The sequence below is a fragment of the Bidens hawaiensis genome, unplaced genomic scaffold (assembly GCF_021521415.1).
Source record: "Bidens hawaiensis isolate Kalapana, Puna unplaced genomic scaffold, B.hawaiensis_p1.1 tig00010569_1, whole genome shotgun sequence".
NCBI classification, from domain to species: Eukaryota; Viridiplantae; Streptophyta; class Magnoliopsida; order Asterales; family Asteraceae; genus Bidens; species Bidens hawaiensis.
This window is the reverse complement of record NW_027491807.1, coordinates 756858-781506: the sequence shown is the minus strand read 5'-3', so window position 1 is coordinate 781506 and position 24649 is coordinate 756858. Positions and strand designations below refer to the sequence as shown.

The following is a 24649-nucleotide window of genomic DNA, read 5'->3' as shown; positions in this document are numbered from 1 at the left end:
GCCCTTGGTGCTTACGTGGCGCTGACGTGGCATGGTGGAGGGGCTTCGAAGCCCCCCACCATGATGGTCGGCTAAACTACCACCAAGAATTTGGACTGATGACGAAGAAATGACCATGGCAACGACTCATATGAATGCGTTGAATAACCTAACGGTTGTTACTTGTAAACATGGGATTTTAGACCGAAATTTTTGGGAGTATTAACAAAAAAAATTGGTGTGGTAAATCAAACGAAATACTGAATAAGTTTAAAGTGGAGATATCTGAAACGCAAAATTACTATGTTCAACGAACTCTGACTGATGAAGAGAAGCTGAAGCAATTGTTGAGGTCCTTCCTAAGTACGAACACCAACATAAAAATGCATTTAACGACTCCAATCAACTGGTGCGACATCGACGGTCCTGACACTGGCACTTCGGATGTTAAAAATTATTATTTTTTAATAAAGTAGTATTTTATGTTTAAATCAAATCTAGTATTGTATTTTATTTTATGTTTTATTGAATTTAATTTTATGTTTAAATGAATTTAGTATAAAATGAAAGTTTATTAAAAAAATAATGATTAGATTACTTGAAAGGAGTGACACCGCTAATTATGACTTTAAGGTAGTTCAGAATAATAGTAGTTGGTTAGAAAATGTGAGATGATGGTGCGTGATTGAGAGCGTTCATGGTACTATAAAGGAATGTCTTTAGTACCCTAGATGTTAAAACCTAATATGGCACTCAAGGCGTTCACAGTTACCCCCCCCCCCCCCTTCTTCGGGTACTTTCTTTTGAATTCTAATCAGACGTTGAATGGGTACCACCGGATATTAGCAGCAATTTTCTTCACATTCTCTCTTTATTGCTTCACATTATCATCTCTGCCACCATTTCTTATTCGCCTAATCTAGCCTACGCATTGCACATCATCTATGCATTTTCTTTGCCTCATATAATCATAGACGCCCCACCCTCGTCGTTTTGGTACTGTTAAAGATTCATTTACCAAAGGGCTTCTAGCCAAGTGGTATCAACTATCAAGGAGAGTATAAAATGGTTTTCATACCCTGGTGGTAAAGCTTTGACTTCAATGATGGACGAAGGTTCATATTTGAGAGTAAAATTAGTGAGTGTGTGAGTTAGTCGTTCAAAAAGAACGGAGAATCCATCTTGATTTGCTCTAAATCAACTACTGCATGTTGCGTCATAGACACACCGTTCCCCTTCACCTATGTACACTCTTCTTTCAGCTTCTTTCCATTATGTTTGATTCTTTTTAAAATGGTAGTGGATTCTCGTTCCACTTTTGTGTTTTGACACTATATTATGCAAATGTATGATTTGTTGCTACATACGTCATTGCTTAGATATATGCAGCAATGTAATGAGGAGAGATGCAGTGGTAGACCCAAGAATTAGTTTTCATGCATGTCCATCGCTCTATTTTAGGGTTTTCGGCCTGATTTAGTCAATTTGGTTGGATGTCTAACTTCAAATTTGATCTAAATGGCTAATCAACCTTGAATACTCAAAACTAAACTCCGAGCGATTAATTTCAAACTTTAAACTCTTTAACTATCAAGTACTCAATCTAAACATGAATCAATCAAATAATAAACATTAATAAAAAAATATAAAAAATAAAATTTAAAACTATAATCATACATGTGGGCAGAGAAGCGGTGAATTAAGATTGAAATAGGCTAAGCTACCGACATTTGGGTGACAATGACAAAAACAATTACATGGGTGTCGGAGTCAAAAATAGTTTGGGTGTTCATCGACTTTCGATTTACATATTGACACCCAACCCACACACATAGTTTCACCCCTGGTACGACATGACCGCTTTGAAGTGGTTTAGGTAGCGGCTCTAAGCCATACCACGGTCAAGTCAATAAAACGTACACGTAACGTAAGGTGGAGAACTGGAGATGCAATTGTATATTTGTATGCCTATGAGTTATTAGTTATGTGAAAAAGAAAAAAGAATATTATGTAGTAAACATGGACCCTCAAAACAGTCAAAACGAACCGATACAAATGATCTAAACCTTCTGGATCAGGCCTAGAATAGGGCTACTTGTCCAGGACTCTTAAGGCATGTTTAATAATCAGCACATGCACTTTATTATGCCGGTCGTGGGCTATTTTTGAACAAATTGGGCTCACAGTTATTTAGCCCACTAAAATAAAAGAAAACACTTCAAAAGATTCATTTTACTTTCAAAGTTCACGTGTATAATGTATATCTTCTTAACCAAAAAAATCCTCAAATATTCATCTTAAATTTGCCCCAACGGTTTAAAGTTTAAACATGTGCAGATGGTGGTAGTGACTGGTGTGCAAAAATTTTCTTGGGGTACAAAATTTTGTAATATCTAGACCAATTTTTTTTGTGAGTTTAGACCAAAAATTTAAGGTCTGATAAACTTTTTGTGAGTTCTAGTGAAATTTTTGTGAGTTTCTACGGATTTATTTTTTTTGAGTTTTTTCGATTTTTTTTATTGAGTTCCAACAACATTTTTGTGAATTATGACATAATTTTTTGGAGCTCAGATGGAATTTTCTTTGCAACATATTTTATTTGACATGTGGCTTCTTATAATAGGTTGATAGCACTATCGTTTAACATTTTTAAAATCAAATTAACATTTTTTTTAATTTGTTGTGTGGTAAAATGGATAATTTGGGGCAATTAACATTCCGGTCCAATAACGAGACGGTTGAGACATAAGATCTTTATTGTCTCATATTCGAAATACGATTCAATATGGTTTTCCATAGTAGTACGTTTTCTCCTTAATTGTCTCTCTAGGTGAGTCTAGAGCATCAAAATCGGTATAAATTCTGTGCTAGAATAGTTCACTCAGGTATCGAAGACAGTTTCAAACGCGTGTAGTTTCGGGATTTTCGGTTAAAATAAAAAAAGATCTTCGAGATGAGAGAGTGCATCCATCATCTTCACGGAAACGCTTGCATATTGTGTGGCTGGAATTTGAGCATCTACAAAAATGGATATTCGAGCGATGATGAGCGTAGGAAGCTTAACATGGAGGAATCAAAAACCTCCTAAAACCTGCTACTGTTCCTCCAGAGATCCACGCCCACCGTCTCCTTCAAACGGTGACGATCGGAATAATAATAATAATAATAATAATAACAACAACAAAGGTATTTAACTCTAAACTTTATGCATATGAAACCCTAGAAATAGAAATTGAATATGTGCAGTTACGCACCATAGACACATGAACTGAATGAGTATATATCTGCACATGTCATATACGGTTAAACACAGGACGGTAAACTGTGAATGAACCTGAACAAGGAATTTCCGTTCAATTGCGTTCGGGAACGTTCGATAATGTGTTCCGTGTCCGTTTATGTTCGTTAATGTTTGTTCAGTATAGGTTTTTAATATTTTTGTAAGACTTTTCCAATCTTATCATATAGATTTAAGCAAAATTATTATCGATACAACAAGAATATATATGAGTATTATGTGCTTAATTAAATATATAAATTAACATATTAATATGAATGTTAAAAGAAACACCAATACAAACTCGATAACCGGACCGAAATGTTGGCACATACCATTCTCGGTTGCCAAATTAAATAAAACACTATTTGCGTTTATTTGTGTTCGTGAGCTATTCACAAAGAACTCCATTTCTTTAATGAACAAACACAAACATGAAATGTGATTCGGTTAGGTGTTCGTGAACCATTTTCTTGTCCGGTAAAAGCTTAATAGACGAACAAACATTATCATTCTCTTGTTCGGTTTGGTTCATTGACAGCCCTTGTAAATATGTAGAATTGCGTGGAAACTAGATTATCAATCTATTGTTCTTCGAAGCATTTGATGATTTCTCGCTGTTAATATCTCTAATGATCTGCAATCTATTGTTTCATATGAGATTTGATTGTTCTCAAACCTGAAGCTGATTATTCTCAACTGTATGTGATCGAGCTGAAACACTAGAATTTGAATTTATCCACTAACACACGAATTAACTGAATAGATTCACACATCATAATGTTAAACATGCAAAATCGCTTGTAAATTATGTTTCCAATCAATTGTTCTCCGAGTTGTTGATGATTTGTTCTATATATGGACAGATAAGTTTTCAACCGATTGGGATAAGGCGTGGACAAGTTTCAAGAAGCAAGGGAAGAAGAGCATGTTCTCACAGTTTAGCCCTAACAAGTATGTGAGTTGGAACCCGAGGCGATCCAACTACCCGTTATCGGAGGAGACAGACCCTATTAAACGGGCAGAGAGGTCGAACTTGAGTTTATGGACTGGCCCAGGGTTCACGCTTGGTGGTGCGATTGTCATTGTATCATTTCTTCTGGTATACACCATTCTTTCTCCTCTCAAGTAGGCACTCTGGTTTGTATGGTTTTGTACATAATTCATGAAAATGATTGTATTGTGTCAAGTTGGAAATATTTACATCCAACAGTATATGTATTTGTAATATGAAGTTTGCAGTGGATACACAGTTGGACCGTAGATTGATCGTGCTAGGTCTCGACACTCCAAATACACCAATGGGAAACGAGTTGTGTCAAGAGTTTTAGCAATGCTCACTAAAAATAAACCTGTTTTCGTAGTTACTTAAACCGACAATTTATCATATGCAGTCTTAATTTTTACAAAAAAAGGTAATCTAGTTGGTTAAAATCTCCACTACCAAGGTTAGATAATTCTTATGGCTAGTGATCGCTGGCTCGGGAGATGGCTATCAGAGTACCAGATGTAACTTGAAGGGACAGGGTAATGAAAACATTGGGTTTTTCTTTCACTTGCTGGTATTAGAAGGAAAAATCAAAGCATGTAACCTTGAAGGGCGATGCAATGGAAAACACGGAACTTTTCTCTATCATAGGCGTTCGAATCTTGTTTTTGCTAGCTTCTTATCATAACTTCTTAATAACGGTTTTGTTGGTTAGTTGAGTATTAACAAGTTGCATGAGTTTTCAGATAAAGGTTCTCATGGTTTACGAAACCGTTGTAATCTATTTTAAACAAACTTCTATCAATTTTTTCCTTGTAAAAGAACCCCTGTCATTCGTTTACGTTCAACTATGATATTTGAAATTGTTTTAGAACAATGTAGTGAATTCTAGCAAGCATTAACCGCTCTCTTTCAGAAAAAGTCTTGTAATTTAAATGGGTCGTTGTTGCGAGCTTACCAGGATCATTATTTAGGCATGGAAATGTCAGCAATCACACTCTTACACTCGGTTTATTCGTTTGTTAAATGTCTAAAATACCCGTCACAAACAATGTTATACTAATACCTCAAGACAAAATTAATATAAAAATACTTCAGAAGAAGGCTTAGAGCCTTAAAATGGCCAGTGTTGCATTTTGCATAATGCTACATTACTTATTACTACCTAAACTAATTTAATGTTGTTTTTTGTTTGGATGCATGAAGCCGACAATGGAATTGAATGGAGTTTGATCTTCTCGAAACGAAAGGGTCCCACAATTATGGCCAAAATTTATGCCTACGCTTTTTCAAAATAAGAAATGTCATTAAAAAAATAGATTTCACGCCATCCGTGGGACTCGAACCCACGACCACGTGGTTAAAAGCCACGCGCTCTACCAACTGAGCTAGAACGGCTTCTTGATTTATTTATTAACGCAGGATATTTTTCTTATACTTTTTCTAGCGAACAAAATGTTTCAGGTTTTACTATGTATTTTCTTCTTGTGAATAATAAATTTAAATCAGTTTTTCACACTTGCTTACAAACAAAAGCACACATTTTCAAATAACATAAAAAAATCACGCCTAAAATTGCAATAACAAGTTTGAATTAATAAAACGCAGAGAGTAGACAAGCAAAGATTTATTCTCATTTTAAAACATTTTGAGAGCTACTTATGCAACTTTTGTATGCAACTATAAAGGTATCGTGTTATTAAATGTTGTTTAAGAAAGCCAAATTGAATTTCAATAGTATCGTTAGCCATTAATAATCCCTGCTGAGAATACCGTCTTTAGTGGTCCCACCTTTTTAAAATAGAATTTCTCATTAGACCTCCGTTTAAAAAAAAAATAAATGACTTTAAGTTTTATCCAAATTTCAAACTAATGTTTTTGGGTTTTTTGATCGGAAGGAGGATACGAGTCTATTGATGCAAAATTTATCTCGAAACATGTAACATCATGTTTTATGTTAAAAATAAAAATATATGAAACTCATATATTATATATAGTAAACGAGTAACTAACGAGTAAAAGGATTATTAAAGATATGAGGCATTGAGACAAGCGATTAGTAACATGAGATACCGTTTAGTAATAATAAAATATATTATATTTGACCATGCTCCATTTTTATCGAAACTTAGGTCGAAACGTAGAGAAAAATGAGCTCACTCTAACGATATATTTGTAATTTTATAAAATGTTATTTGTTAAAACTTATAAAAGAAAAATAAGAGTTAATTTATATTAATTATAATTATAATAAAATAATAATATATATAACATATGGTAATACAGTTTCTAAGTTTACGTATATTAATTTTAATATAAATAATAATAATAATAATAATAATAATAATAACAAAGCAGTTAAATGGATTGAAAGAAATAGTTAGCGAAGTTGTGGAATTTTCCACTATTATAATATTAAAAATCTAAACGTAAATGTCCATATAATATTAAAAATAAAATAAAAAGAAAAAGGAAATAAGAAGCATGAGATGAGGATGAAAAGTCTTTCTCAAAAGGATTTCAAAATTAAAAAGTGTTTTAAGTAAACGGACATAAGTCGGTTAAAATTCACATATATATCTAGATTCCTTCATTGAAACAATTTTTCATTAATTCATTCTTCTGTTTGTCGTCATAAGGTATTTCTTTCTTTCTTTCTTTTCCTTTTGTTTTAATTAATTAAGTTAATTTATAATACAATATATAACTGCTATTTTATTAGAAGTAATTAAGGAACAGAGAGATGGTCTTAGGGATAAAAGTTTACCCCTTCAATATTTTAGTAATTCAATATAGTGATTTGAGAAAAACAACCCATTATAGTAAGACGTATGATCTTGACATAACCTGTCTAGTACGTGCACAACTGGCTTTGTGGTATGATATGACCACTTTGGTCATGAATGGTTAAGATGGACTATCAAATGTAAATGACTAGGTTGTTGAACCGTAATATGTCTGACTTAAATAGTTGTGCACGATAATGACAGATGTTATGTGAAAGACCTATAAGTATTAGAATGTTACTTTTTGAACATGAATAAGTAAACAAGTATATTAAATCCTAGATTTCCGTTGAAGTGGAAAGAGTCACGCTAATTGAAGAAAGTCTGTTCAGGTGAGTTACTTAAAGTACTTTCAAAACTCTAATACATGCTCGTAAATTTATTTGGACTGTGATTGATCATGTATTTGCATGGCGCATATGGTGTGACACCCAAGGTGTTATATATATTATAATGATCATTATATTTTCCCGAGGGGACATGCACTTTATACAGCAGCAGACGTGCGTAAAGCCTGTATGTGCGAATATATGATGTTGACCCGGCTTTAACGTGAAGCGGGCGGGTTATAATTATGGCATGACATGCAATAAGCTCATACTTGATCAATAAAATTGTTTTAGTAAAATTTTATTAAATATGTCGGTTTATGTGACTCACCAGCTTTGTGCTGACGTATATTTACCCGAGCATGTATTACAGGTTGATAAAAAAGGACATGGAGATTAGCTTCTATGAGTTGGAAGAGTTTAGATGTTTCATCCTGTTACCATTAAATTTTATAGTAAGTGTAATAGCTAGACACGTAACTAATATTTTAGTTTTTATATAAGATTACGGTTCCGCTGTAAGTTTGTACTGACTGGTCACTGTAAGTACCTCATCCTAAGAGGGGTGTGACAAAACAGTGCTCCAAACGATGAAACGATGCTTATAATTTATATGGGTCGTAAGGTAGCTTAACTAAAATTGGAAAACATACCACGCAGGTATGGGGGCTCAAATTAACTTTTCCATCAAAAACTTGTGATAGACTTAACTAACAACACAATTATTATTTAATTTTTATATGTGTATATATATTAAAAATTAATAAAGAGTTTGGATTATGTGATTGCTTGGAACATAAGACCGTTCGTAGTGGCACGTTGCCACGAGCGTTTTATGGTATAACGTTGGGGGTACCCCCCGGTCGTTTTGGCTATTGAAGAAACGTGGATCTACTCACTGGTAGCAGATCTACTTTCCTCGGGTATGATTAAACTGTTTCACCGATGGTTCCTCTGAATCCGTGTTCTTCCACCTACAAAATGAACAACGCCGTTACTTACCCCTCAGAAAGGGACAGAGGGGTCCTCTTTGGGGTAACCCTCCGGCGTGAGAATCAGTATCTTTGTGGAGAAGATAATAATGTGTGAGTCAGTGAATCTCCAGAGTATTGCTGAATCGCTGAATACTCTTGATTGTGTGACTGTCTGTTTTTTGTAACTGACTGTGAGTGAATATAATTCAATATGATTGAATGTGATATCACTGCTTGTAACTGTCAATGATTGAGTGTGAATGTCTCATCAAAGTGGAGTTGATGCTGTATTTATAGTGCTAGGGTTTCCACTGGTTGGGCTCAGCCTCGTTGGCCTCCTCCAATCGCACTGCGCCACGTGTCCTCTGGGACACCTGGCGCTTTCTCGTTGGTTGTAATCATGTGGTAGCACATGTGTCATGCTGAGTTGTCGACCTTTCATTTGGCAGCTGTCAACATCAGCATATTCTTACTCCTTAAAAAGATGCCTTCTGGAAGATTGTCTGACGTGCACAATCAAGGTTGCCCTGATCCTGATTTGGATAAGGACGAGGTTGATTATGTGTACGTGTGATATGCGCCCATCCTGAGGATGCGCGAAGTCTTCTTTTTATTCTCACGCGCAGATATTTCATGCGCAGGTGTGATATGCACGAGCGTGTGATATGCGCCGCGCGCATATGTGACGCGCGAGCATATGTGATGTGCAAGAGCATGTGATATGCGCCGCGCGCATATGTGATGCGCGAGCATGTTTTGTATGCGCCATGCGCCTGGGTTTTGGCTTTGTGCCTTCATAATGTCTTTATCTTGTGGGTTGACCCGCCTTGCTTGGTGTTGAGGCGGGTACATACCTCTTCAAGCCCCCCCAGTCTAATGTGTGTCTTATCTCGCGCGAGCGCGGTAAGATGGATATTAGACTTACTGATTTTTGTCTTTTAATGGGGTTTTGTCGTTTTCCTGGTTGCTTCCATCGTTGCGCGAAGTTCTATCCATTTGGTTGAAAACGAAGGGTCCAAACACGTGGTTGGTTGGTGATGACGTGCGCCGTAAACGTGTCAGACGTTTCGTGTGCTCGAGGTGCTACAGTTGCCTTTCATGTCCCCTCACACAGCTGTCTTGAACACGTGTCGCACTCGCATTGGTTAGTACCTGCGAGTGGGGGCGCGTCTCTGTTCCGTGGCAGGTCGGTTACATCTTTTTGTCCCCTCACACAGCTGTTAGGGACACGTGTCGCGCCTTCGTTGGCTTGCCCCTGCGAGTGGGGGCGCGTGAAATCCGATCAGCTGCCACATTTCTCTCTCCTGGGCCTATAAAAGCAGGCCCTTAGGAAATTTTTATCTTCATCTTCATTGTTGCTAAAATTCCAGTTTCTGCTTTCACATTCTGATTTGAGTGCTTACATCGATTCGAATCCTCGATTATCGGCTATTACAGTTGTATGTCTGATAGTTCATACTCGTCTAGCCCTTCAATCACCTCCGTTGCCTCTAGAAGACGCCGTGTGAAATCTGTCGTGATGTCGACATTGAAGCAAAAGGGAAAGGGGAAGAAGGTTGTTGAGACCACATCGGAGGAAGTAGGGAGGACCAAGGCCACCAAAAGGTGGAATGAAATCCCCTGCAAATTGAAGCAGGCAGATCTCGACAACCTCGTCACCTCTCAGGGCTTTCCCACCCTGTTTGGCTGCATGTTGCCTAGGTCCGGGCAAACGGCGGCGGACCCGCCTGCCGGCTATATATCCCTATATAGCCACTTTTTTACCCACTGCAACCTTCGTCTCCCGATGACAAGGTTTGTGGGCGCACTGCTGAAGTTCTATGGGATTCACATATCCCAAGTCCATCCGTTTGGACTCGTGCGCGTGACTCACTTTGAGTTCATGTGCAAATCCCAGCGCGAGGAACCCACTCCTCGGCGCTTTCAGTATTTTTATAAGGCCAAGATCCAAGACAATTGGATCTCTTTTATTCCTCGCAGTCAGAAGGTGAAGTGCTCCACTGTTTCATTCAAGAGCCTTCATGACTGGTCTGAGAGGTTTTTTTACATTAAGGCCGGTGTGATCCCCATCCGTATGACCATGCGCTCTATCACTTCTGCGCCTGCGGATGAGGGTGTCCTCAAGAACCCAACTGGCGCATGGGTTAAGAAACTGACCGCCGAACCATCCCCCGCGAAGAAAATTTGCGAGGAGGCGCTGGTTGGGGTCGGCATGAGCAGGCTCTGGGCCGACAGCGCGCTTGAGCCCGTTATCCAAGTCGACGGGTTGTGTAAGTTTTTTTTTTTTTTTTTTTTTTTTTTTTTTTTTTTTTTTTTTTTGCGCGCGAACATCGTTCTTTTGCTGATATCATTTAACTTGTCTTTGCGCAGTCACCAAGGATTACATCCTTGCCGCTTATGATGAACATGTGGAGGGCGGCTCCGTCGAACTTGGCGCTGGGGAGGTTGGTTTCCCGGATCGCTTCGATGACATGTTCATCCCAGTAGATCTGGATTTTGACTTTGACGGTGACGCGCCTGGTAAGCCTTCGCACTTCTGCTCATTCCTTTAGAATACCCAAGTTTATTAACAGTTCTGTCGCTTGTTTTTGTAGATGCGCTTGAAAACTACGAGCTAGAGCTCGCGGAAGAGGAGGAGGAGGAAGAGGAGGCGCCCCTACTAAAGCGCAAAGCTAAGGGGAAATCTGGCGCAGGGGCCAGTAAGAAACAGAAGAAAGATGACACCCCTGTCGCTCATCCCCATGCTCAAACGAAGGGACCTAAGGAAACCCAGGTGTTTACCACCAAGGTTTCTTTAGCTTCTCTGCCTGTGAGAGTGGGCAGACCTCCTGTCCACTTGAGGTATGGTGGCGTCGCCTCCTCCATTCGCGCGGCTGAAGAGAGAAGCAGTGCCGCGCCTGCAACAGGTATACTTTATTTATCTTCATCTGGCTGAATTGTTATTAAACCTTTGCTCCTTTAAATGTTTGCAGAGGCAGCGACGGTAACAGATCAGCCGCAGGCGCCACAAGGTGCCACGGCTGCGCCGGGGACTCCATCGAAGTCCCCTGTTCTACCCTCTGAAAAGGGTAGAATGGATTTTATGGCGATGTTCGATGCGCGAACAGAATTGCGCCAAGGTAAGTTTTGCACATATGTCTTCTGAATTTTTCCCTTTGGAGTCAGTCATAAACCATTTTTCCTTTTTTATTTGTTCATAGGAGTTGTAGCTGGCGCAACAGTTGCTGGTGATACTCCTGGCGCCGCTGCCGGCGCCGCTGGTTCTGGTCCTGCTCCTGCTAGTGCTGAGTCTCCCCTTATTGGGATTACCAAGGAGCAGGAAACCGTATTGCGCGCCGAACTGGCGGCGTCGAGACCTCCCTCGCCTCCTCCTGCACGCAGCCCTCCCCGCGAGGCTGGTTTGGAGCCTTCCAGGTCGCAGGAGAAGAGGCCTATTGAAGAAGACGAGGAGGACGAGGGGGTTCAAGTTGAAGACTCCTTGGGAGACCGCGCCAGCCCTGCGATGCCGCAAGTGTTCGCAGCGCAGACTTCTGGTGGGGCTGGTGCTGACTTTCCTGCTTCATCCCCGCAGGTATGTATTGATTTGTTGGTCCGCTGCGCGTACCTCCATATAAGTATGTTTTATGACTTAGAACTTTTCTTGTGTTTTGCAGGAAGGTGACCACGTTTACCGCCCGAGATGGAATATTAATGAAGAGAGTTCCTTTCAATCCATGGGCGTATGCGAGGACTTCTGGGCTCATGCCGTGCCTCCTACTGAAAGGAGGTATCAGGAGGAGCGCACCCGCGCGGACTTGCTGAACGACCATGTTTTCGCTGGGTCGGCTTTCTTCGCTGCTTCCCAAGAGCTTCGTCGTGATTATATTAAAGTACGCGACGCTCTTGTGGAAGCCCAGCGAGAGGCTAAGGTGGCCGCCTGGAACCTGTCTGATGCTCGCGCGCGAGCTGAGAAACTCCAGGCGGAGCTCAGTGAAAACCGAGCAAGTGCCAACACCGCATACATCAAGCGCGGGCATGAGCTCCAAGCTGCGCGGGAGAAGCAGCAGTTGGCGGAGGCCGAAGTTGCCAAGTACGCGCGCAGAGTGCGTGTCTTGGAACAGCAGGCCGAGGCGCGTGACCAAGCTATCGTCCAGAGTATCACTGAGAAATCATCACTGGAGAGCGAGGTTGCGCGTCTGAAAAGGGATTTGGCGGCCGCGCAGGCCGATAGAGATGAGGCCTTGGCGACGGCGGCGTCTAGCCAGGAAGCACTTGGTGCTGCGCAGGCGGAGAAAGAAAAAATTTTGGCGGCAGCAGCGTCTGATAAGGAGGAACTAAAAAAGACTAAGGAAACTGTTGAGTTATTAAACTCTCAGGTTCCTGCCCTCGAGACGTCTGTTGCTGGCCTCGCGCAGGATCGCCAATGGCTGGTGTCACAGGGCATGGCTCGCTGCGCTTTGGCGATGAAATATTCCGCCGAGTTTCAAGCCCTTGTGATGGACTGCAATGCCGCCGCGCGCTTGGTGGGCCGAGCTGAAGGGTTTACGGATGGGTATGACTATGGCATGTTGAAGAAGAACCCATCCGAGTACCCTTACAAGAGCGACGCGGCCTGCGCGGACATGGCCGCGGTGGGGGAAAAGTATATGAATACTCCCATCCCCATCCTTATGCAGGTACCTTGGTTTTAATGAGTTTTACTTGACTAATTTTTCCAAGTGTTTTATACTCAATGTTTTTCTAATGATTTACAGATAGCTGCGCTTGCTGACCAGCCCGACCTCGGCGCGCTAAAGAAGTTGCTTGATGAATGCGAGAGGGCTGGTGGCGATGATGGTGGCGCGGGGGATGTTGCCCCTGCCAGCGGCTCTGGCGCGGCGAAAGAATCTGCTCCTGACACCGTTGTGATCGAAGACTCCAATGAGGAGGAAGAACTTGACTATGGTCAGTTCGGGGATGAGGAGCAGACCGCGCCAGATGCTGCGGGAGATGATGAGGGTGATGAAGCGGCTGACGTCGACGTGGAGACTTGAGAAGCCCTTCATCAAATTTTGTATATTTATTTTTTTTTTTGTACTTGTAATTTGTAACTCATCATACTTGTAAATTTAAATGCAGTGGAATGAAACTTGTTTTCTCCTTCTTTCATCTTGCGCATTTCCATTCATCTCTTCATGTTTGCTTGTATAGATATAAGATATGGTTGCACGTTAAAATAAGAACAAGGTTGTAAGGAAATTATTCACTTAACCATAGTCCTATTTTGTAAGTGGTTTCGCAGTATCTTGTTTATGCTGACATGCGCGATAACTTTTCACAATTCCTTTTTCGCGCGTCATAGTCGCGCTGTTTTTACATGGAAGTATGAGTTTTAGCCATTACATGTCAGCATGCGTTAGTCAGATATCCACTTTGATTCCTCGCGCGATCTCGACCTAAGACCTTAACAACTATGTTATGGCATGTACTCTGCCTTAGTTGTGTTTAAGGATTTTTATGATCAGGCTGCGCGGGATGTAAGATGGGTGTTTGTGAGTGTTTTGAGCTAAGGCTCTTTGTTTTGGGCTAAGGCCCTGACGTATTTAGAGTTAAGACTCATTAACGTGTTTGAGCTAAGGCTCGTAGGTTTGGGCTAAGGCCCTGGCGTTTTAGAGTTAAGACTCGTTAACGCGTTTGAGCTAAGGCTCGCGCATGTATGTTTTACTTCGCTTTATGTTGCTTTGAAGTCAATATAGTGTTGTCATATTGTTCCAAATTAATAAAGGAAGTGTGAAACACGTATGCAAAGGTAATAGAACAAATATTGAAAGATAGCGCGACAAATATTGAAAGATTGCGCGAATCATCATTCATGATGGCTTAAAAGCCTTGATTACATATTTGAACTTTTTACATGAAGCATTTTCTAAGTTGTGCCGCGTTCCACGCGCGCGGTATCTTTTTTCCATTCAAATCTTTTAAAGTGTACGCGCCTTTCCCCAAATCTTCTGAAATTTGATAAGGTCCCTCCCAATTGGGGGACATTTTTCCTGGGGGTATCGCGCGACTAGCTTCATTGTTTCGAAGGACAAAATCATTTTTCTTGAAGTGGCACTCTTTAACGCGCTGATTATAATATTTTTCCAGCTTTTTCTTGTATCTGGCTTCATTAATGATAGCCGCTTCTCTGCGCCCTTCAAGCAAGTTAAGGTCCAATCTTCTTTCGCGCTCGTTATCAGTTTTGCTCATCATGAGTACCCTATGGGATGGGCATCCAATTTCTGCTGGGATCATAGCCTCTGTCCCATAGGTTAGGCTGAACGGGGATTCGCCATTGCTAGTTTTGCTTAATGTCCTGTGCGCCCACAGGACATTAGGTAACTCTTCGACCCAAGAATGGGATTCTCCCTCCAACCTTTTCTTCAGCCCATTTAGCAAACTTTGATTCGCGCGCTCCACTTGGCCATTCCCCTGAGGGTGGTAGACGGACGTGAAGATTTGGTTGATGTGCAATTCTTTGAGCCAGCTTGATATCTTCCTGTCAGTGAATTGTTTGCCATTGTCGCTCACAATTTCCATAGGAAGGCCAAAACGGCAAATGATGTGGCTCCAGATAAATTGCTTCATCTCCTCAGCTGTGATTTTTGCTAGTGGCTTGGCCTCAACCCATTTTGTGAAATAGTCTATCGCCACTACCAAAAATTTCACTCGCCCTTGCGCTTGCGGCAGGGGCCCCACAATATCAATGGCCCATTTGTGGAAAGGCCATGCGGAGGTGACTGGAATCAAGTTGTTCTTTGGACGCATGGTGTTTGGCGCGTAGCTCTGACATGCCTTGCATTTTTGGATTTCTTTTAGCACATCCAAGTACATGCCTGGCCAATAGTAGCCTGAGCTCATCGCCTTGGCAACCACCATGCGCGGACCAGCGTGAATTCCACAGATTCCTTCATGAATCTCCCTAATCACATAGGTTGCTTCTTCAGCATCCAGGCATTTCATGAGCGGTCCAAGATAAGAGCGCCGATATAATGTACCATCAAGTAATTCATAGTTCTGTGCCTTGTGTCTTATCTTTCTCGCATGTGCGCGATCGTCCGGTAACTTCCCCTCCTTCAGGAATTCCATTATTGGAGTTATCCAGGATGAAGGGGTTGTATGAATTACAAGGACCGATTGCGTTTGCACTGACGGGCTGCTCATTACTTCCACCCTGACATCTTTGCCAAAGTGATCAAAATTAGTTGATGCCATTTTACTCAACGCGTCAGCGGACTTGTTTTCGCTGCGCGAGATGTGTATGATTCTGAAGAAGTCAAACTGCTCAACGAGCTTTTTTGCCTGCTCTAGATACAGAGGCATTGTGTTCTCCTTGGCGTCATATAGGCCGTTGACCTGAGCAGCTACCAAGTAAGAATCAACATGCGCCTCTAGTCTTTTAACCCCAAACTTGCGCGCGATGCGCAGACCAGCCAGCAGGGCTTCATACTCAGCCTCATTGTTGGTACTCTTGAAGTCCAACCTGATAGCGTAAGTATATTCATGATTATCAGGGTCCACCAGTTTGAGGCCTGCGCCGGACCCTTCGCTGTTGGAGGCTCCATCAGTGAATAGCCTCCAAACATCTTCTTCATCATTTGCTCGCGGAGGATCTACCTCGCGCTGAGCTTCTTCAATCTTTCCGTCTGGGATTTCCGTGATGAAATCCGCCAAAACTTGACCCTTTATCGCTGGACGGGGCTTATAAGTGATCATGTGTTCACCTAATTCCAGCGCCCACTTTGTCAGCCTTCCGGAGAGCGCGGGGCGTCGCAAGACTTGCTGGATGTTGTAACCAGTCAGAACTTCAATAGGATGACCATTGAAGTATCTATGGAGCTTGCGCGACGCGTGTGTTAGTGACAAAACTAACTTTTCCATGATGGAATAGCGCGTCTCAGGGTCTGTGAGCACCCGACTCACATAGTATATTGGCGTTTGTATCCCCTTGCGATCCACCAATAATACTGCGCCGATCGCGCGGTCTCCAGCTGACAGGTACAATGTAAGGGTTTCGCCAGGAAGTGGAGCTGTGAGCGCTGGTAACTTTATGAGACATTCTTTTATCTCAGTGAAAGCTTGCTCGGCCTCAGGCGTCCACTTGAATTGGCTCTTCTTCAAACAGTTCCTCAAGGTGTTAACGAATGGAGTAGATTTGCTGGCGTGGTTCGCTAGGAACCTGTTGATTGACACCAATCTACCATTCAGCTTCTGAACCTCTTTCATGGTGGATGGTGAAGGCATGTCAAGGATGGCTTCCACCTTTTCAGGGTTCACCTTGAAACCATCCTTAGTGACCATTACACCAAGAAATTTCCCCTCTTCTGCGCCGAAAGTACATTTGCTCGGGTTGAGCTTCATGTTAACCTCCGTTAGGCGCTGAAGAGTTTCCTCGATGTCTTTGAGCATTTGTCTCTCCTCCCTGCTCTTGATCACCAAATCATCGACGTAGACTTCTAGATTTCTTCCGATTTGTTCACTGAAAACCGAATCCATAAGTCTCTGATAGGTTGCGCCCGCATTCTTTAAACCAAAGGGCATTTTTGTGTAACAAAAAACACCCTTGTCGGTTCTGAAGGCCGTCTTGTCTTCATCCTGTGGTGCCATTTGAATCTGGTGATAGCCTTTGTAGGCATCCAGGAAACATTTGAGCTTGAATGGCGCCACGGAGTCCACCTTTGCGTCGATGTTTGGGAGGGGGTAACAATCTTTCGGACATGCTTTGTTGAGGTCCTTGAAGTCAATACACATTCTCCATGACCCGTTGCTTTTCTTTACCATCACAGGATTGGCTACCCATGTCTGGTATCGAATCGGGCGGATGATGTTTGCGCGCAACAGGTCCTCCACTTGCTCATTCATGGCCTTCGCCTTTTCATCCCCCATGATTCTCTTTTTCTGTGCAATTGGCTCCACCGACTTAAACGTGTTAAGAGAATGTTGCGCCAAGTCTCGCGGGACCCCCGTCATATCGGAGTGTTGCCACGCGAAAACCGACGTGTATTTTGTGAGCAACTTTTTCATTCTCAATCTCGTTTCGTCTGAAATGGTAGCGCCAATTGTGACCGTTTGCTCTGGGAATTTTGGGTTTAAAATCCACTTCTCTGGCGCATTGTCAGCCATTGTAAGTTTCATTCTCCCTTCCCGCGGCGTGCTTGTCACTGCGCACAAATGATCGCGGTAAACAAATGCTACGCCTGTTGGTGTAGGGATCCCCAATGCGCCGTGCGCTGGCGACGGTACAGCATTAAATTGGGCAATCGTTCCCCTACCCAGGATCATATTGTGGCATGACGTGGTGGGCAAGACCAAGAAGTTGACAACTTCGGCTCGCTTGTGCTCATCATCCCCCATAGTTAGTTCAAACTGAATCTGGCCTAGGGGATGTATGATTTCATTTGAGACACCACAGATTGGTGCGTTCACAATTTCGAGCCGCGCTTGGTCTGCCGGGTCTAACTTTCTGAAACACTGCTCATACATAATGTCAGATTCGCTTCCAGTGTCCACCAGGACCTTTGACACTTCGTAATGAGCAATGTGTGTGGTAATGACGAGAGGACTGCTTATTGAAGGGCCTCCCCTGATTCTTGGGAAGATGACTTGCTGCTCGCGCCAATCTCCTTGGATTTGCGCGCTTCTCTTTCTTGACGTCTGCCCTTGTCGTCCCCCCTCAGCCACACAGATTCTTTTGTACTTCTTGCTGGCAGAGGCTCCTTCCGGTTGCTCATCTTCTATTCTTTGGTTTTTTACCAAGTGAGCCAGCCTGCCCGACTTTACATCCTTCTCGATCGCATCCTTTAAATGATGGCATGCGTCGGTGTTGTGGCCCGGGGACCTGTGAAATTCACAATATTTGCCACTGTTTTGCGGTCCCTTGTAGTGTAGTTGTTTGGGGGGCTTGAATTGGACATTCTCAGTACTTAACACCTGTGAAGGTGTTTTAGTGAGGGGCGTCCATATTCTTGGCAGAGGTCTGCTAGGATCTCTGCCGCCCTCCCTCTTGTCACCCTCCCCGCGATTACGAACTTCTTTTTGGGGCTGTGGTGAGGTTGGTTGCGCTTGTTTTTCCGCGGAAGAAAAACTTGTTGGCTGCAACCTGGACCATACAGAGTTCTGTTTGGCCCTCTTATCTTTGCTGCGCGGTGATTCTGCCTGATGCGCTCTTTCTCTTGCCCTATCTTGGGCAATCTGTTTCTCATTTCTCGCGAAAACTCGCGATGCCTCCATTAACTTGTCCCACTTGGTGGGCATACCATCTTTGCTTACGAGAGCCCGGCGGAGTTGATCACTGCGCGCGTCTTGTATAAAGGCCACGCGCAGGAGCTGCTCAGTTATACCCCCGATTGCCAGGGATTCCTGATTGAAACGAGTGATGTAATCTTCAATCGTTTCATCATTCCTGCGTATGCAGTGCATGATGTCATCAGGATCGCGCGTGTGCCTGCGCTGCTGTACGAAGTGGGCTTGGAACTTTTCTAATAGTTCCTCGAACCCATCAATCTGCCCTGTCGGCAAGCTCTCGAACCATACCCGCGCTGCGCCCGTGAGGCAGCGAGCAAACATATGACACCATGTTGGCATCGTCCAGCTCTCTAGGTTTCCCGTGTTATAGAAACCTTGCAAAAAGTCATCTGGATCTGTTGTGCCATCATATTTGCCCAGACCACTTGGCATCTTTGTCTTGTGCTGGATGGGAGCCTGCGCGATGCGCGCAGTAAACTTTGAGTGTTTTACCAGGATGGCTGGTCTATAGGGCGTGGTTACGTCCACTTGCCCTCTGATCGGTGGGCTGTACGGCATGTGCAGATCCAGATCTGCTCTGGCTCCAGGCGCCATGTTCACAGGCGCGCGAAGCTGTGAGCCTCCTGCATGAGTATCCCGTGTCTTCCTCATGCTATGCACTTCTTCATCACTGAACTCAGTGTGTGCAGTGTGAACAGAATGTCCCTCTTCCTGCGCGCGCGGCCTCTTTGTAGTCTGCTTATCAAAAGCTTGCCTTTGTGCTTGGTCGGCTAGCTTCTTCTGCTTGACCATTTCGTTGTACTTTTCAATCAGACGCCGCTGCTCGTTTATGAGCCATTCATTCGGATCATTTGCTTCATCTTCTGGACCCATTGGTCCTTTCAGCTTTGCGCCGGCCATATTTTGTAACGTGTGATCGTCTGGAGGAGTTTCAGTCTGGCCGTGAGGGGTTGTGACGAAGGGACGGTTGCTGCTGGTACGCGTAGAATCACGCGGAACCCTCAGAACCTGCTGTCCGTCGTTAACACCCTCACGTTCAATATCCTCCAGAGCTTGATCAACGTTACGAACTCCAGAAACCATGGTGATTGATTTTTTTGTAGATCTGGATGAGATCTGATTGCCGTTTGTAACAGTGGATGGCGCCAATGAAGAAACGTGGATCTACTCACTGGTAGCAGATCTACTTTCCTCGGGTATGATTAAACTGTTTCACCGATGGTTCCTCTGAATCCGTGTTCTTCCACCTACAAAATGAACAACGCCGTTACTTACCCCTCAGAAAGGGACAGAGGGGTCCTCTTTGGGGTAACCCTCCGGCGTGAGAATCAGTATCTTTGTGGAGAAGATAATAATGTGTGAGTCAGTGAATCTCCAGAGTATTGCTGAATCGCTGAATACTCTTGATTGTGTGACTGTCTGTTTTTTGTAACTGACTGTGAGTGAATATAATTCAATATGATTGAATGTGATATCACTGCTTGTAACTGTCAATGGTTGAGTGTGAATGTCTCATCAAAGTGGAGTTGATGCTGTATTTATAGTGCTAGGGTTTCCACTGGTTGGGCTCAGCCTCGTTGGCCTCCTCCAATCGCACTGCGCCACGTGTCCTCTGGGACACCTGGCGCTTTCTCGTTGGTTGTAATCATGTGGTAGCACATGTGTCATGCTGAGTTGTCGACCTTTCATTTGGCAGCTGTCAACATCAGCATATTCTTACTCCTTAAAAAGATGCCTTCTGGAAGATTGTCTGACGTGCACAATCAAGGTTGCCCTGATCCTGATTTGGATAAGGACGAGGTTGATTATGTGTACGTGTGATATGCGCCCATCCTGAGGATGCGCGAAGTCTTCTTTTTATTCTCACGCGCAGATATTTCATGCGCAGGTGTGATATGCACGAGCGTGTGATATGCGCCGCGCGCATATGTGACGCGCGAGCATATGTGATGTGCAAGAGCATGTGATATGCGCCGCGCGCATATGTGATGCGCGAGCATGTTTTGTATGCGCCATGCGCCTGGGTTTTGGCTTTGTGCCTTCATAATGTCTTTATCTCGTGGGTTGACCCGCCTTGCTTGGTGTTGAGGCGGGTACATACCTCTTCAGCTATTATTTTTGAACGTTTTATGTAAAACGCGGATATGGGCACAAATATCAAAAAAAGAGCCGTTGGATTGGAACGTTGGAATGGAATAAAAAAATTATTTCTTATATATTAAACCAACTAATTCCCAATTAAAACTCATCAAATTTATAAAAATTCTCTTTCAACTCTATAATTCCTCACATAAAATTCACTATATAAATGAATCCTCCATCTATATATGAACAGTTTCTCGGGCCCGACCAACAAGCCGAGGAAGTTGCGGAGGAACAGGCGGTTACGAGTGCGATTATGCTCGCGACAAAGCATATGAGTTCCGTTACGAGTGCGATTAGCTCTCCACCACCCCCCGTTTCAAAAAGAGCATATATCGAACGAGATCGTACAGAAGCCAACAACCGGTTGATGGCGGATTACTTCTGCGACTCGCCGAGATACAAGAACCCGAAGACCTTTAGGCGTCGTTTTCGGATGTCTACAAATTTATTTATGCGCATCACCAATGATTTGGAGCGTGAGTTTGATTACTTTAAGCAAAAGCCTGACGGTCGAGGGACGCTAGGATTCACGGCTATTCAGAAGGTTACGTCAGCCGTGCGCGTGCTCGCCTACGAAAACACGGCCGACATCAACGACGATAATTTAAAGATGGCCGATAAAACAACTCGGGACACCTTGGAGTATTTTTGTTACGCTACGTTATGTTTTTTTTAAATAGTTTTATCACTTGTTTACTTTAATCATTTATTTTATAAAAGTTTTGTAAAATATAGGAATATTGAAACTATATGGACCACATTATCTGAGAGAGCCCAACTGTAACGATCTACGTCGTCTTTATGAGGCACATACAAGGATGCATGGTTTCCCCGGCATGATAGGGAGTGTAGATTGCATGCGTTGGGAATGAGCTAATTGTCCAACTACATGGCGAGATCAATTCACACGAGGTGACCAAAAGGGACCAACGATTAGCCTTCAGGCGATCGCTTCATACGACCTTTGGATTTGGTCGGCATTCTTTGGTGTTCCAGGTTCCAACAATGACATAACCGTCTTAGAGCAGTCTCCTGTGATGGAGAGTTACATATTTGGGACCGCTCCCGTCTCTTCGTTTTGGGCTAACGATAACTTCTACCATCATGGGTACTATCTGGGTGATGGAATATATCCAGAGTACGCGATAATCGTTAAAACATTCAGAGACCCGATGGATGAAAAAATACAGTATTTTAAGAAAGTGCAAGAGTCTGTGAGAAAGGATATCAAGAGGTGTTTTGGTGTTCTTCAACAACGATGGCATTATGTTAAAAATCCTTGTCGTCTTTGGTCTTTATAAAGAATGAAATATGCTATGTATGCGTGTATCATAATGCATAACATGATTATCGAGGACGAGGGAAGAACAATATGTCCAACTTTCATATCGGACCTGGATCCACCATGGACTCCGGCAAGTATGGAGCAAAGACTCGAAAACTCGGATTCCGTGCGATCAAGAGAGATACATACCGCACTAAAGGAGGATTTGGTCCAACATCTTTGGATGTATCAGCCTTTGCCTGGTGAAAACGAGGGCAACAATGAAGACGACGACGACGATGGCGAAGACGATGAAGACGAAGAGGACGACGGCGACGAGGACGACGACGACGACGAAGACGAAGACGACGATGACGAAGAGGGCGAAGACGACGAGGACGACGAATAGTTTTTTTTTTATTTTCATGTAACATTTATTTAATAAAATATTAAATTATTCTTATTGAAAATTAAAAAAAAAACAAAAAGTGTAAAAGTGACTGGGCGCCACGTGGCGCATAATGGCTGGGGGTGGAGAGTTATGACTACAGCCTGTTTTTGTAAAAAAATCATAACTCTGACTAGGCGCCACGTGACGTATAATGCCTGGAAATGAAGAGTTATGACTACTCATGGTCTAAGTTGGCTTCAAAAAAAGAAAAGAGCTCTTGAGTGATGAGTCCATTAACACACCAGAACCCTCTTGAAGGCATGCAATGGTTTATTAATAGATTATGTCAATTACATAAACTCTAGACATAAACACAATACCAAAATCGAACCCAAAACATATGCTCCAAAGTATGTCCCAGACTACTATACCACCATGCCACCATCACAAAAGTTCATCTAATATATAATCACTAAGGCTTAACGTAGTGGGCGAGAAACGTGGGACGACTGGGGCGATTTTGGGGAGAACACCGCCTCCCGGGCGATAATGGGGCGGGTGGGTTTTGTCATCGGAAGGGGAAAGATTTTTTTATTATTATATTACTATGTGTTATATATATATATGATGATGAATATCATTACAAAATTGCTAAATTATTTAAGAACTTAAAGAAACCCATAAAAACTAACGTTTTTTATAATAAAATTGTATTTTAATGTTATTTGAGTGCAGTTTTATTATTTTTTATATCTATATTTACGATTACAATTTTGAAAATTAGTTTTTATACATATCTATGTTTTGTTTTACACCTATGTATAGTTGTAAGTATATAAATTTTACACATATGTAAACTTGTGATTAATATATGAAATCAAATTTTTTTATATAAAATATGATAAAACTACTCTTAAATAATGTTAATATATAAAAAACAATTTAAAAAATGTTAGGTTGTTTAGAGTTTCTAAGAGTTCTTAACTATTTTAGGGTTCTTAAATGATACCAATGAAGGAACGTAGTACTTAGACAATGGTGCAAGTCATCACATGTCAGGAAAGAAAGAGTTTTTTACTACCTTGTATGAAGAATTTTCGGGTCAAGTGAAGTTTGGTGATGGATCCGAGATCGAAGTCAAAGGTAAAGGTAATGTGACTGTGGTAAGTAAGACTGGTGAAAAGAAAACGTTTTGTGATGTTTTTTATATCCCTAAGTTGAAGACTAATCTTCTTAGCTTGGGAAAGTTGGATGAAGAAGGATGTAAGATTGAACTAGCCAATGATACATTGATGCTATATGATAAGAAAGAGAGATTGTTGACGAAGGTTCAGAGAAATCTGAATAAGACGTACAACATCAAGCTTCAGTATGTTATAATTCTAACAACTTTGAAGATGAAAAGAAAGAAAGTTATGATGTGAAACCGACTATGAAAGTGAAGGAAATTCGGTTTGGAACAATCCCGAATAATTTGTTTGGAGTTCGTGATAGTATTGGTCAAGAACGAGTTGATGAGAAGAAGCGATTCGAGAAAGAAAATGACAATGTGGTTTCAAAGTTAAGTACGAAAGGAACGAATACTAAGTTTGAAGAATATGTGAAATAAGTATGCTATAGTCAGTTGAAAAGAAGAAATAAAAGTAAGAAGATGAATAATTCAAGATTAAGGAGGTGAATGAAGGATTAATCTTGAATTATTAGCAAAGTTAAATGTTTATTTAATTATGTTTTAATTTAGGTATTTGAATTATAATAGGTTTATGAAAGGTTTGGTTTGGAGAGGAAGTTAAGTTTGTCTTAGATAAGAAGTTTGATAGGTCTATATATAGGGTCTAGATTATTAGTTTTATTAGGTGAGAGTTGAGAGAGAGAGAGTTAAGAGAGAGTCGAGGAGTCTCATCTCCATATATGTTTGAAAAGTTCGTGAAGTTCGTTTGGTATATTCGTTTGATTATATGAAAAGAATCGAGTGTTGTCACCCCAATATCTCGTGTTCGTTTGTTTGATAAGTTCTACATCATTACACACCAAAAACAAATTCCTACCATTTGCTGACTGGACGTCACGTGTCGTAATTCGTCCTAATTTGTAGCTCTTCCACTCCTAACTTTTTTATTTGTTTCTTTGTTAAACTTTCATAACTTATTAATATGTGTTTTACCTTTTGTACTTGTTCCTTTTGACCTTTTTAATTTAAAAAGATTTTGTACAACTTTAACAAATTTTGTTGTTACATTTTAAATGGTTATATTATTTAGTGGACCAACTTGC

The 24649-nt window shown here is 41.9% G+C and overlaps 1 protein-coding gene and 1 non-coding gene across 2 annotated transcripts; one reads left to right on the top strand and one right to left on the bottom strand.

Annotated features, from left to right (window-relative positions):
- Positions 1 to 2962: 2962 nt before the first annotated feature.
- Positions 2963 to 4473, top strand: LOC143535578 (uncharacterized). Its single transcript, XM_077029795.1, has 2 exons — positions 2963 to 3165; positions 4123 to 4473. Exons 1-2 carry the CDS (start codon positions 3006 to 3008, stop codon positions 4386 to 4388), a joined length of 426 nt encoding a protein of 141 aa, XP_076885910.1. The 5' UTR covers positions 2963 to 3005; the 3' UTR covers positions 4389 to 4473.
- A 1096-nt stretch (positions 4474 to 5569) lies between these two features.
- Positions 5570 to 5642, bottom strand: TRNAK-UUU (transfer RNA lysine (anticodon UUU)). The gene has a single exon. It is a non-coding gene; the product is annotated as a tRNA-Lys (tRNA).
- Positions 5643 to 24649: the final 19007 nt, after the last annotated feature.

What these genes read in the sequence shown, in the direction of transcription:
- LOC143535578 (XM_077029795.1), top strand. Translation starts at nt 3,006, where the DNA reads ATGGATATTCGAGCGATGATGAGCGTAGGAAGCTTAACATGGAGGAAT. An exon ending in TAATAATAACAACAACAAAG is followed by an intron (nt 3,166 to 4,122) that starts GTATTTAACTCT and finishes ATATATGGACAG; the next exon opens with ATAAGTTTTCAACCGATTGG.